Source organism: Eptatretus burgeri, chromosome 2, assembly GCF_056783735.1.
Source record: "Eptatretus burgeri isolate ZD-2024b chromosome 2, Ebu_testis_v1, whole genome shotgun sequence".
Lineage (NCBI taxonomy): Eukaryota > Metazoa > Chordata > Myxini > Myxiniformes > Myxinidae > Eptatretus > Eptatretus burgeri.
Window position 1 is genome coordinate 145,105,326 of NC_140962.1, and position 14,767 is coordinate 145,120,092.

The following is a 14,767-nucleotide window of genomic DNA, read 5'->3' on the forward strand; positions in this document are numbered from 1 at the left end:
TTCTGCATGCTTCTTATAATACTGATCATTTAATAATCATACTTTTAGGAGGGAGGAGTGTGGTGTAGCCGTGCCCACGGGGAGGGGCATGATGATGATGATGCATGATGGGCGTGATGGTGGAGGAGTGGCCGTGGGGTTCGGCGAGGGATATGAGGTGTGCGCGCCGTCTGAGGCGTCGTAGTAATGCTGGAGTCGGCCGGCTCGTGAGTGTACCGCGTACGGAATAAAGGAGAGCCGCGGGCACAGTACGCCCGCGCTCGCACTCGTGCAACACAGCCCGGCTCGACTGTTCCTCCGCTTCGTGTCTGCCTGCTAAGCATCTCCCAATTCAGTACAGTACACTAACCAAGATGGCGTCCGGTAGCTCCATTTGGCTGTGTGTGTTGTGAATACAGATGAGTATTCTATGTATTTTCAGTTCAGTGGTGACATGTTGTACAGTACATTGTATTATATTCAGGAACTATCTTATTCCACATGTTCCGCGCACGTACACATGTGATGTGCAGGATACGTGGTTGGGCGGTCGCGAATATGCAGATGAGAAACCGTGAATCCAGAAGGTCCATGATCACGTGGTTGGGTGGTCGCGAATCTGCCGATGAGAAACCGTGATTCCAGAAGGTCCATGATCACGTGGTTGGGTGGTCGCGAATCTGCCGATGAGAAACCGTGATTCCAGAAGGTTCGTGATCACGTGGTTTGGCTGTCGCGAATCTGCCGATGAGAACCCGTGATTAGAGAAGGTTCGTGATCACTTGGTTGGGCTGTCGCGAATCTGCCGATGAGAAACCGTGATTAGAGAAGGTTCGTGACCACGTGGTTCGCTTTTGTCGGAAAACCTGAGCTCCCAATTGTTGTCCCGTCCATGACGGTCCATACATTCACCGCGGTACATGATGACCCGAGATCTCTCCGATGAAGATCACAGAGCGAGCACCCCGGGTCCCACGAGCGGCTCCGAGGGACGAAACGCGGTGGGTCCGGGACTTTGTCCCTCAGACCGCGGGTCCGGGACTTTGTCCCTCAGACCGCGGGTCCATGGTCGGTTCACCTGAGGATGAGGAGCCCGGACCAGGTTCGTGTAACGTGACGTTCACTCTGTACCGACATGTTGTGCTTCCTCACAGTTTTACTTGAATGGATTGTTTATGTTTCAGATGTTGTGAAAGTAAAGATCGAGTCCGAGCTCGTGGATGATTCGTTCCCTCAATGCGAAGGTTTGAACCACAAACACGTTCTTCATGTTTATATAATTTTATTGTTTACAAGCAGTGATACCCGGTGTTGGGGGGAGTGGGGGTAGGGGGCGGGGGGTTCGGAGGGGGTAGGGGTTGGGGGTGGGAGGGTTTGGGGTGGGAGGGTTCGGGGGTAGGGGTTGGGGGTGGGAGGGTTTGGGGGTGGGAGGGTTCGGGGGTAGGGGTTGGAGGGTGGGAGGGTTCGGGGGTAGTTGTTGGGGGTGGGAGGGTTCGGGGCGTAGGGGGTTGGGGGGTGGGAGGGTTCGGAGAGGGGGGAAGGGATCGGAGAGGGGGAAGGGATCGGAGAGGGGGAAGGGATCGGAGAGGGGAGGAAGGGATCGGAGAGGGGTGGGAAAAGGTTCGGGGGGAAGGGATCGGAGGGGGGTGGGAAGGTTTCGGGGGGTGGGAAGGGTTCGGAAGGGGGGTGAAAGGGGGAGAAGGGTTCGGAGGGGGGGAGGGTTCGACGGGGTGGAAGGGGGTAGGGTTTGACGGGGGTTGGAAGGGGGAAGGGTTCGAAGGGGGTGGAAGGGGGAAGGGTTGGGAGGAGGGTGAGGGTTGCCAGGGAGGAAGGTTGGAGAGGTGTGAAGAGGTGTGGTTGGACCTGATGAGCAATTGTGGAGTTCTGCACTTTCCAATCCTGAGTGGGTGGTGGGAGAGGTTTTTTTTTGTATACCTTGTCGAGGCTCGTATGAGAGCGAACACACAACACACAGCAATGGGGGCATGAGACAGGAGGGGATGGAGTGGGAAGGACAAAACAGTGGGGAACAGAGACATGAAGAGATCTATGGAAGGGAGAGGGATGGGATGGGGAACATGGGGAATAGAAGATGGACATTACAGGGACTTTCAGGAAGGAAAGCAGGGAATTTGAAGGAAGTGGGCTTGGGTGGATTAGCGGGGGTAGAAAAGATCGAGGATTTGGATGGGGGATGATAATAGGTGGTGGTGAACAGCTGTTTTGAAAGCCTGGAGGGAAGAATGGGAATGAATAGAGTGAGGGAGTTTATTCTTAAGGCGGGGAAAAAAAGAGGAATGAAAGAGTGAAGGTGAGCAGTGATTAGTGATTTTGGTAGTCTTACCAGAAGGGGGTTGTTGGCGGACCTTGAGCGCCTTTCGGAAATGTGGTGGGGACAAATTGCAGAGAGCAGGGGGAGCGAGGCTGGAGAGGAGACTGTGGAAGACAGAAAGACCACCGACCAACCTGCGGTGATTGAGTGAGAGGCCCAAAGACTCAGCCTCATTGCGGGAGATGCCAATGATCCGAAAATGCCTTGGTTTCCGCAGCGTGAAGCCAAGAAAAGTGGGAGGCAGGAGCACCAGCCCAGAGGGGAGAGCAGTACTCCATCAGGCTACGGACAAAAGCTTTGTAAGTGGTCAGGAGCTCAGGTGGGCTGAGGAAGGACTTTGCACAACGGAGGATTCCCAGTCAGCGACTGACTTTTGAGGCGAGGTTTGAAATGTGGCTTTCCCAGGAAAGGTCATGGCAGATCGTGAGACCCAGAAGCTTGAAAGAAAGGACTTCTTCCAGAGGATTGTTGAGAAAGTGGATGGGGGGGGAGGGGGGTTCGAAACGGTCCTTTCGAAGAGACATAGTGAGAGTGTGAGATTTGTCCAGATTGAAAGACATGTTCCACATGTTGGACCAGTTTGTGATTTTTATCTAGATCAGCGGTGAGCAAAGAAGCTGCTGCTTGCCGGTGTGAGGGATGACCAATGGTACGGCAGAGGGGGGAGTCATCAGCAAAGAGATATAGGCGATTTTTCCAGAGAGTCGGAGAGATCATTGATGAAAACCAGAAAAAGAACAGGGCCCAAAACGCTACCTTGAGGGACTCCAACCTGGAAAGGAAGAGAGGATGAAAGAACTCCATTTAGGGCCACACGGTGACGGCGACAGGAGAGGAAGTCTGTGAGCCATGAGTGGAAATGGCCTTGGATACCATAGGAAGAGAGTTTGGTGAGCAGGGCAGGGTGCCAGACCATGTCAAAAGCATGTGATATGTCCAGGGATACGGCTCGGATTTCCTGTCTGGCATTGAGAGCTTCCATCCATTGTTGGGAGGGCAGAAGCAGCATATCCAGGGTAGAGTGACCTGGTCTGAAACCAAATTGATGATCAGAAATCAAGCCATTGGAGAAGAGGAAGGAGTTAATGTCTGAAGCGATGATGGATTCCATAACCTTGCTGATGATTGGGAGAAGGCTGATTGGTCTGTAGTTGCAGGGATCTATTTTTACACCTTTTTGTGCAGGGTAGTGATGTTTGCTGATTTCCAAGCAGATGGCAGATGACTTTGAGCAAATGAGAGGGTGAATAGAACAGAGAGAGGGTGAGCAAGAGCAGAAGAGCAGGCTTGAGGACACGTGGGCTGATACCGTCTGGACCGGTTGCAGAATCTTAGTCGAGGTTTGACAGCAAGCTCTCCACCTTGTCAGGAGAAAAGGACACAGAGTCCAGGGACACTTGGGTCCGACTGGGTTTGGTGGGTAGAGAAAGTGATGGGTTTTGGACACAAGATTTAGCTGCAAACACCGAGTTTAGGCATTCAGCTTATTCACGTGCGGTATCAGCAGTGCGGCCATTTGAGGTAAGGGAGGGGATGGAGGGGGAAGATACACCAGAAACAGATTTGATTAGACGCCACCAGGATTTTGAGGAGGGAGAGAGGTTTGAGAGTTCAGACTTGTGATGAGAAAGATGTTGTTTTCTGGCTCTCCTGAGGGTAGATACACACTTGTTCTAAGGTTTGTGGAAGGAACTGAGATTGTCCTCAGTTGGGTTTGCTTTCCATGAGGAAAAGGCAAGTTGTTTCAGGACAACTGCCTCACCACAAGCTTCAGTGAACCATGGGCGGGAGGAAGGGTAGGACAACTGAAGACGAGAGGGGATAAATCTGTGCATGAGAGAGAGCAAGTTTCTTTGAAAGAATTCCCAGGATGAGTTTATGTTTGAGAAACTAGCGATAGGAGTCCAGTCTATAAGTTTGATGGGTGTTTGGAGACCCTGCCAGTTGGCTTGAGTGAAATGCCAGACTCGACGACGGTGAGGTGGTTCTCTGATAACAGCCAGAGAGATGTCCACTTTGACAAGCAGGTGGTCAGAAGAACCGATTGGAGCGAAGGAAGAGCAGCAGATATTGTCAGGGAAATTTGTCAAAATCAGATCCAGAGGAGATGGAGTACCATTGGTTGAGATCTGGGTCAGGAAGTTGACCGATTGAGTCAGTCCCAATGAGTCGCAGAAAGCTTTTGCTGAGGTGCCATGACAGGTGAGAGGGGTACCCACACCTAGCTAACTGGCATGATGACAATTGAAGTCGCCACATAAGAGGAAAAGAGAGTTTGGATGAGAAGATAGAATTTGGTCTATGTTTTCGGATAGTGAGGTGTAGATGGAGTCATCACTGTTAGGTGGACGGTACAGCACACATATGAACATGAGGTGGGAGTGGAGGGAAGCCGTAGCCAGAGTTATTCCTGGGGGTGTGGGGGAGTGAGAGCAATGCATGGAGAGTGAGGAATAGAGTCTTTGATGAAGAGAGCAACACCCCCACCAGGACGAGGCTCAGGTCTGTCATACTGGAGGAGGAAGTTAGCAGGGAGAGATACTTGGGAGTCAGACATGTCTTGGGGAGGAAAGTTTCTGTTAGGCAGATTATGTCTGGTTTGTCAGTGGCAACCTGTATGGAAAGATCTGAAAGGTTTGAGTGAAGGCCCCGGATATTTGAGGTCCACATTTTTAATGCAGAGGGAGGAGGCTTTGGGTGCAGGGGGTGGGGTTAGGACAAGGGACGAGGGGGGAGGTAAGGAGGGTTGTTGGAAAGAGTGTGGGGGATTGCAGAATAGCTCGGGAGGGGATCGGATGAGGAGGAGAAAAGGCTCTGTGGTGTTGGGGCAGAGGGCGGACAAGCGAGGGGGAAGAAGGCAGTTGAGGATTTGAGGAGGTGGAGTGAAGAGATGGAGGTGAGAGGGCAGTGGAAGGAGGCAGCTTTGTGGATGAGAGGGAGGGCAACTTTGAGAAGGATGAGTGAGGGGATGAATGGTGGGAGAAAGGTGAGGGGGGAGTTTTTGAGAGAGGTGAGAGGGAGGCTTGGAGGGAGAACAGTGGGATGGTTGCTTTGAGAGTGAGGGGTGAGAGGGGTGAGTTGACACTGAAGTTGGAAAAAAAGAATGGTTGATGGAAAGCGAACATTCATAGCAAACTGGGGTTTTTTGAAGTTTTAGGTCAGAGATGCGATTTAACACAATTCTTGATGGATGCAATAAAGGTGAATTCAGAGAATGGAGAGAAGAAACGCTGTGACAGTTGGATTTTTTTCGGCAAGGTATGAAGGAAAGGTCGAATTGAGAGCAGTCTGTTTAAATAGCATAAGAGTAGTGCATGATGATACAGTAAAGAGTACCACACGTGTGAAGGAGGAAGATGAAGCATAATAAGAGATCGTTTTTATTTTTATTATTAATGTTTGAGAGAGTTTTCAACAGATTAGGTCATGGAAGTGTTGTCAAAAAAAATTGAGGAAGAAGAAGAGGAGATGAAGAAGAAGAAGAAGAAGAAGAAGAAGAAGAAGAAGAAGAAGAATCGAGTCGCGAGTGAGGAAGGAGAAAGATCGCTTTTTTTTTTTTTTTTTTTTGATTTAAGATAAGAAATAGAGTGATTCGTTGGGAGGGATGGGGGACGTTAGGAAAGTGGGGAAGATAGAAATTGAAGGTAATGGGGAGAAAAAACAAAACACGATCGTACACCGAGGGGAACCGGTAGGCCTCAAGCCTCAATGGTTGGCTTCAAGCACCGGTAAGACAAGGTCGACAAAATTTCACAAAATAGCACGATTTTTGAGAAAAAACCGAACTCGCAACACACAGTAACATGTGAGAAAATAAACAGTTAAAACGGGACAGATAACGACCGGAAACTTAACTTTGAGATCGTCAGCAGAGAGCCCTGAAGGAGACCTGTCGATGCTCCTAACTGGAACCGGAAGTCCAAGTTGTGGGGTGGTTGTGAGTTTGGTGGTGGGGCCAGTGGGGGGAGTTGGTGGGCTGGCGGTTGGGTGGGAGGGTTGCTTGGGAGGTGTGGTTGGACATGATCAACAATTTTTGAGTTCTGCACTTTGCAATCCTGAGTGGGTGGTGGGAGAGTTGTTGGGTGGTTGTGAGTTTGGTGGTGGGGCCAGTGGGGGAGTTGGTGGGCCGGCGGTTGGGTGGGAGGTGGGGGAGGGAGGTGTGGTTGGACCTGATCAATAATTGTTGAGTTCTGCACTTTGCAATCCTGAGGGGTGTTTGCAGGGTTCAAGTTCCAGTTGTGGAGTTTTTGCACCTGAGTGCAAACCCCTTGGGGATAATGTGTTCTATCACTCCACCAAGATCTGGACATTGAGGACTTGGGTTAATGCATTTGTTGTTAAAGTGCGATTTTGGGCTTCGGAGAAAGACAATAGTTTGATGATGTCATTCACAAAATATTTAATTTTTTTTTTTTAACAAGAAGTTCGTTCTACGTGCATATCTCGGCCGGGCAGCGGGTTTTCATACACGTCTCACACTTTTGAGCTGGGGAAGAAATGGCGTCTCACAGCCAACATTTTGCTTAGGAGTTCGGGAGACGTCATTTGGAGCGTCGCACCCACGGGGCGACTGGTACACATTGATGGGTCTTTGTAGGGCGATCCAAGGAGGGCATCATGCCATTTCTGGGGTATGGTTGAGTTGGGGGAGCGGTTTGGTGGGTGGGGGGCATTGCCCGTGGAAAGTGTTCAAATAGGGTCATTTTCAGAGAGTCTTGGACGGGAGAGATTCTTCTTTTTCTTTGGCGTCCACGGTCAGCTTGATTGAAGATTGCATCACTGTAGTCCAGTACCAGGTTAGAATTTTACACTTGCGCATGATGCAAAATGTCCTCTGCCAGTTTCTCCTTGTGGTTGTCCCATAATTGTTGAGGATTTGACATGGCACATATCTGCAACATCATGACAAATAGGTTTCGCAGCATCCATGGTGATCGAGTTGCAGCTGCCTCCTGCAATGCGCTGTTCCAGTGTGTATCGTCCTCCAGTCGTCCTCTGAGCTGGCAAGCCTGTTTGTAAGTTTCACAGATTATGTCTGTTCACGAGTCCTCAAATGATGTTGGACCTTTGACCTCATGCAGCAGCAGTCTCAGGTAAAATCATTCAAAATTGGTGGAAGAGATCTTTGCATTGCAAGATATAAATAATTGAAATTTCCAGCGGGCAGCATCATCCTGGAGGAATAAAAGTCCGTGGCAGAAATGTTCTTTTGGCTTGGCAATCCTGTTGCTGCGTTTGTTTGTCGCAGTTCAAATTGGTATCCACACCACGCTGCCAGAAAATTAGTGGATACTGTTCAGCGCATCATATGATAGGTGTGCCTCAACAATTCTCTGGAGGCAGTTGTTTCTGAGCACAACGTCTCGATCGCCATGTTCACCAGCTAGGATGACGGCCACTTCTGATGTGGAGGTTCCATTGAAGCGCCGCTCATGCACCCCAGCTGGAGTTTTGTCTGAATGAATGGCACTTTTGTACTTGGGTGTCATCTTCTCCATGTCACACTTTTGAGGCTCCTGACGTAGTGGTTTTCCTTGTGGAGCATATCTTGCAACTGCAAGACCACTTCCAGCTTGGTTTGACTGATATTGTTGCAGCATTGTTCATCCTGCTTTGTGTTGTCACCAAGGAAGTAGATCTGCAGGAATTTTGGCTCTTCATTGGTCATGGCTGTCGACGGCCAATCTGATGACAAACTTGTCCCTGCACTTTAAAAGTGGGCATGTAGCCATATTCTCTGATATCATCTTCTTCTTTTTTCTTGCGTATGGAAGTTTGGCTGCCAGGTAGCTATCATTTTGTTGGGGTGCGACTATGCTGCTGATGCTGTGCCCCGATACCAGTACACTGGTACCCATTTTGCCAACCTGAGAAGGATGACAGGCTGAATCAACCTCACCTGGTGTTAATTCAGTTCCAAACGGGGCTCAAACTCAGGACCTTAAAATCCCAAGCCACCTACCCTAACCACTACGCCAACACCAAGCTTCTCTGATCTCTTTTGTGGTGCCAAAGATGTCATGTTGAAGCACGAGTTGTATCTTCTGATGTCACTTTGGAAATGACTTGCATTTGAAGTGTTGACTGTCAACAATGTACGAAGAAGTTCAGGAGGAGCATTCATTTGGGGCAGTCAAACCTTGCCACCGTTGCAGCATATCCCTGGAGTTTCTCCTGTCTATTTCATCACATCACAGTGACTGCAAGTCATTGACATTGAGCCAATAGCAACTATTTGATCAGAATCATAATCCAAAGCTGGATTGCAGGAGAATGCAGACTTTTATTTTTACCCTCCAGATCTGGTTCCTGGATGCATCCCTTCACTCCCTCTCGCGGTCGTGCTCGCTACCGAGACCCGGCCCCACAACAATACAAGGGTAGTACTGTGCTATGTGATCACACTATCTATGCTGCTCTTACCCCAATCGAGCTATGGACCCACCCCCACTACTCCCCTTCCATGTAACAGTACATACAATATGAAGGATGCAGCTATAAAATTCCTGAACCTCGAGAAGTAGATGATGTGGCAGGATGAAGGGAGCAGGTCAAAGATCAAGGAAGGAGACATTGGTGAAATCGCTTCACTTTTCTACTTTTCCACCTGGTTAACTTCTCCGTAACGAAGGAAATCCCCTTCAAAACGGGAATTGCTCAGAGGTTCAGCGTTCATCTGAGACATACTCTGCTGTCTGGAGCATCGTCGTTTGCCTCGCTCTGTTCTGCAGGGATTGTGACCTCCTGTCGGACTGTTCAATGAGCTGGGATTGTCAATGGTGTTCCCAGTGGTGGACACGTCACGTGGTGAATCCAAACTGGTACGCTTTGCACAGACGCGAAACAAAGCACAGTTTAGTAGCGTCACTGCATTACACAACCTACAGCATCTACTTCTGCTCTCTCTCTCTCTCTCTTTCGGTTCTAACTTCTTAATAACATCCTCCACTATGCACTACACCATCAAGAACATCAGGACACACTTGATACAACATCTCAACATTCACTGACAGTTTTTTTAAACCGTTGCAACCGTCTGTGTGTTTCCTTGTTTAAAGATCGGTTTAAGATAACCTGGGTAATCTGGGTAAAGTGTGCAAATTGAAAATCTTTATGTTTTACCAACATTGAGGCACGAGTCTCACGCCCCAATCCTGTATTTGATCTTTTTACTCCCATTGTTTGGTATTCGTACTACAACCGGCTCCGTGAATTGTGGTGTGGTTCGTCGTTTGGGCGTAGTCATCTTTGTGGGTGGTCATAACCACCGAGCTCATGACAACATATTGATTCAACAATGTGAGTTTATTTTCATGAGATTTTTTTTTCCAGATCTTATTGTGAAAGTGAAGGTCAAGTCTGAGTTTGTGGATGAATCCTCTTCTCAAAATAAAGGTCTGAACCTGAACAACATTGTACTTGTACTATTTACAAACAACGATTGAGGTTATTCTTCAGAGAGATGTTGGCCTTGCCTTAAGCTGTGTATATCCTCGAACACGCACCTCGTTAAAAAACCAAATTTGTTCAGATCATGGAGGCGTTCACAGAGAACCTTCACACACTGACTGCTGTGCTGGCATCCATCGGTTATCACCACACACTCCCATTCATGAAGATACTGAGCGATGTCTGTTTGTTGTTGCAGATGTTGATGGGAATCTGACAGTGGATCCTGAATTTGAGGCTTGTACCCTTCGAGGTAAGTGTTACAACTCTGAGTTATGCTTTTAATGACCCAAGTAGGTTTTTTTTTTTTTCTTCATGGAATATGGCTCATTCGCCTCAACCCAAAGGGGATGCAAAACGATTGTGTGTGTGTGTGTGTGTGTGTGTGTGTGTGTGTGTGTGTGTGTGTGTGTGTGTGTGTGTGTGTGTGTGTGTGTGTGTGTTTTCACTTTTAAATTGTGTTTCTCTGCAATCGCTTAGCGATCAATGTGAAACTTTAAACAGAGGAGAGACTCCATCCATTGGGACCATACTCTGTACAGAGCGTCGGTGCTGCCGAAGCAGCCTACTGGGCTGTTGGGCACAATCCTGGACGGGTCGCCACTCCGACGCAAGATACTCAAATGGCTCAATCATCCCAGCTAGCTTGTACTCATTTTGCTAACCTCTGAAGGATGCCAGGCTAATTCAACAACCGAGCAGGATCTGAACTCAGGACCCTTGGATCCCAAGCCCAACACCCGCACCATTAAGCCAACACCAGGCATGGACTCCCCATGGAGAACATTTTTTTTTTGTAAAGCTTGTCGAGGCTCGTATGAGAGCTAACGCACAACGCACAGCAAGGGGGGGGCATGAGACAAGAGGGGTGGGAGAGGGAAGAACAAAACAGTTGGGAACAGAGACATTAGATCTGTGGAAGGGAGAGGGATGGGGTGGGGTACACGGGGTATACAAGATTGATATTACAGAGACTTTCAGGAAGGAAAGCAGGGAATTTGAAGGAGGTGGGTTTGGGGTGGATTAACGGGGGTAGAAAGGATTGAGGATTTGGATGTGGGATGATAATAGGTGGTGGTGAACAGCTGTTTTGAAGGCCTGGAAGGAAGAATGGGATTGAACAGAGTGAGGGAGTTTATTCCAAAGGTGGGGGAAAAAGAGGAATGAAAGAGTGAAGGTGAGCCGTGATTCGTGATTTTGGTAGTTTTCCCAGAAGGGGGTTGTTGGCGGACCTTGAGCGCCCTGCGGAAATATGGTGAGGATAAATCGCAGACATAGCCGGGGGAGGGGGGGTTGGAGACAAGAGAGGAGACAGTAGAAGACAGTAAGACAACCGACCTGCCTGTGGTGAGAGAGTGAGAGGCCCAAAGACTCAGCCTCATCACGGGAGATGCCAATGATCCGAAATGCCTTGGTTTCCCCAGCGTGAAGCCAAGAAAGGTGGAGGCAGGAGTACCAGCCCAGAGGGGTGAGCAGTTCTCCATCAGGCTGCGGAAGAAAGCTTTGTATGTGGTCAGGAGCTCAGGTGGGCTGAGGTAGGACTTTGCACGATGGAGGCTTCCCAGCTGGCGACTGGCTTTGGAGGCCAGGTTGGAATTGTGGCTTTCCCGGAAAGATCATGGCAGATCGTGAGACCCAGAAGCTTGAAAGAAAGGACTTATTCCAGAGGATTGTTGAGAAAGTGGATAGTTGGGGGTGGGGGGGTGGGGGGGGTGGGGTCCAAACGGTCCTTTCGGAGAGACACAGTGAGAGTCTGAGATTTGTCCGAATTGAAAGACATGTTCCACGTGTTCGACCAGTTTGTGATTTTATCCAGATCTACAGTGAGCGAAGAAGCTGCTGCTTGTCGGTCTGAGGGATGATAGATGGTACGGCAGAGGGTGGAGTCATCAGCAAAGAGATATAGAGGCTTTCCAGAGAGTCGGAGAGATCATTGATGAAAACCAGAAAAAGAACAGGGCCCAGAACGCGACCTTGAGGAACGACAACCTGGACAGGAAGAGGGGATGAAAGAACTCCATTCAGGGCCACACGTTGGCTGTGACAGGAGAGGAAGTCTGCGAGCCATGAGTGGAGATGGCCTTGGATACCATGGGAAGAGTTTGGTGAGCAGGGCAGGGTGCCAAACCGTGTCAAAAGCACATGATATGTCCAGGGATATGACTCTGATTTCATGTCCGGCATTGAGGACCTCCATCCATTGTTGGGAGAGCAAAAGCAGCATATCCAGGGTAGAGTGACCTGGTCTGAAACCAAATTGATGATCGGAAATCAAGCCATTGGAGAAGAGGAAGGATTTGATGTCTGAAACGGTGATGGATTCCATAACCTTGCTGATGGTTGGGCGAAGGCTGATTGGTCTGTTTTTGCAGCTTTTTATGCAGGGCAGTAATGTTTGCTGATTTCCAAGAAGATGGCAGATGACCTTGAGCAAATGAGAGGGTGAGCAAGAGCAGAGGAGCAGGTTTTTAGGACATCTGAGCTGATACCATCTGGACCGGTTGCAGAATCTTAGTCGAGGTTTGACAGCAAGCTCTCCACCTTGTCAGGAGAAAAGGACACAGAGTCCAGGGACACTTGAGTGCGACTGGGTAAGGTGGGTACAGAAAGCGATGGGTTTTGGACACAAGATATTGCTAACTCTGATGCCATCGGTCACAAGGTTAGGCAGCCATGTTGGATTAATGGAAAAAAAATTGGACATTTTCTCCAAAACCCCTCAACAAAACAAATTGAAACTTGTCAAATTAATTAACAGGAGCCATCAACTCCTCATGGGGTATATATAGGATGAAATCAGTGACATCATCGGTGAAGTGGTATTCCAGCCACAATTGGTTGAATTGAAATATTTATCCCAAAAATCTGAAATGTCATATGTCTGATCTATGACCCGATGTGAGTGAATAATTAAATTAATGATGTTCATAACCCATGCCAAGAAACTATGACATTTTGGGTGCGTGGATGATACTGTTATTTGAGCCATAATGGTGGCATGTTCAGAATGAATGTGCAAGGCTACACCATGTGCTCTGGATGCCGTTGTCGTTGTAAAAGTGATTTATTGATGTTTTTGGTGAATTATCTTTGCAGAGATCAAATGGGAAAAGTTTTCCTGTGCCAAGTGTTCCACACGGGTGAACAGAGAAGTTTCTTTCAATCGCCCGACAGCGACTTTTTGTCAGGACGTTGACAAATTTAAAGGCATGTCTGAGAACAACAATGGTGACTACTGCGACCAGTGTTTAAAGATCTTGCAACAGGAGAGCCAAAGAAGTGAGAAGCCACACTCGTTTTCTGTTTGCAACAAAGACTTCACCTCATCGTGTTTGAAAAGAGGTGAAAAACTACACGCAGGTTTGATGCCACCCAGGTGCACTGTGTGTAACAAGGGATTCGCTTCTTCTTCATATTTATCGATACATCAAAGGTTGCATACTGGAGAGAAACCCTTCAAGTGTTCAAAATGCAAGAAGGCCTATATTTGTTTATCTCATTTAACCAGACATCAACGAACACACAAATACGAGACCCCACATCGGTGCCCTGTGTGTAATAAGGGATTCGCTTCTTCTTCACATTTATCGGTACATCAAAGAATACACACCGGAGAGAAGCCTTACACGTGTTCTGTGTGCAGCAAGGTGTTCAATCAGTCAGCAAATTTATCTGTACATGAGAGAATACACACCGGAGAGAAACCTTTCAAGTGTTATGTGTGCAACAAGGCGTTTGTTCAGTCTTCATCTTTATTTACACATCAAAGAATACACAGCGGGAGAAACCTTACACTTGTTCTGTGTGCAACAAGGTGTTCAATCAATCTTCGTACTTATCTCTACATAAAAGAATACACAGCGGAGAGAAACCTTACACCTGTTCTGTTTGTAAAAAGGTGTTTAATTTCGCGTCAAATTTATCTTCACATAAAAGAATACACACCAAAGATAAGCTTTACCCATGTTCCGTGTGTAGCAAGGTGTTTAATCACTCGTCATCTTTATCTATACATAAAATAATGCACAGCGGAGAGAAGCCTTACAAGTGTTCTGCGTGCAACAAGATGTTTCATAATCCATCGTCTTTATTCACACATAAAAGAATACACAGCGGAGAGAAACCTTACACGTGTTCTGTGTGCAACAAGGTGTTCAATAGTTCTTCGTATTTAACTAAACATAAAAGAATACACAGCGGAGAGAAGCCTTACACGTGTTCTGTGTGTAACAAGGCGTTTAATGACTCGTCAAATCTATCTGCACATAAAAGAAAACACACCAGAACAGAAAGCAGGGAAAATAAAAAATGAAGCCAACAACAACTATAATGAGGCCAACAACTGAAGAAATCGAAATCTACAGTTTGAAAACAGCCCAAACTAGAGGGGGAGCACTCGGGAGAGTGCAAAACCTCCGCCACCAATACTGCTGGGTCACTCAAGTGAACCTTATATCTTATTCATTAAATATGTCAACAGTGCTGACAGAGTTATAGTTCTTTTCTCCAACATTTTTTTTTTTGGGGGGGGGGGGGTTGGAAATCACTTAAAACATTTAGAAATGCAAAAAAAACAAAATTCTTTTTTTGGAGGGGGTAACAATTTTTTTGGGGGGGGTTGGAAATCACTTAAAACATTTAGAAATGCAAAAAAAAAATTCTTTTTTTGGGGGGGGGTAACAATTTTTTTGGGGGGGGTTGGAAATCACTTAAAACATGTAAAAATGCAAAAAAACCTTTTTTTTTCCTCAATTTTTTTGGGGGTGGGGGGGGACCAAGTCCAAAATTTAATGGCATGATCCTTGGACCATACCTAACCCCCCGCCCACCAAGTTTCGTTGCAATCCGTCAAGGAGTTTTTCCGTCATACTGTTCACAAACAAACAAACAAACAGAAAGGGGTGAAAACAGTAACCTCCATCCATCTTCGAAGATGGCGGAGCTTAACTAGAGGGGGAGCATTCGGGAGAGTGCAAAACCTCCGCCGCCAATACTGCTGGGTCACTC

The 14,767-nt window shown here is 47.7% G+C and overlaps 1 protein-coding gene across 8 annotated transcripts in view; it reads left to right on the forward strand.

The window, feature by feature from the left end:
- The first annotated feature begins 716 nt into the window (after positions 1–716).
- The window catches only part of LOC147033430 (uncharacterized), a 68,551-nt gene continuing 54,500 nt past the window's right edge, over positions 717–14,767 (forward strand). Inside the window, exons 1-5 of one of the 8 annotated variants that reach the window (XM_085871620.1) lie at positions 718–1,081; positions 1,164–1,223; positions 9,644–9,706; positions 9,960–10,013; positions 12,857–13,102. In XM_085871620.1, coding sequence (XP_085727746.1) covers positions 922–1,081; positions 1,164–1,223; positions 9,644–9,706; positions 9,960–10,013; positions 12,857–13,102 — 583 coding nt within the window. In that variant the 5' untranslated portion in view covers positions 718–921. Of the gene's footprint in view, positions 1,082–1,163; positions 1,224–9,643; positions 9,707–9,959; positions 10,014–12,856; positions 13,121–14,767 lie in introns of all 8 variants that reach the window. The other 7 variants (XM_085871619.1, XM_085871616.1, XM_085871617.1 and 4 more) reach the window with 7 other exon arrangements.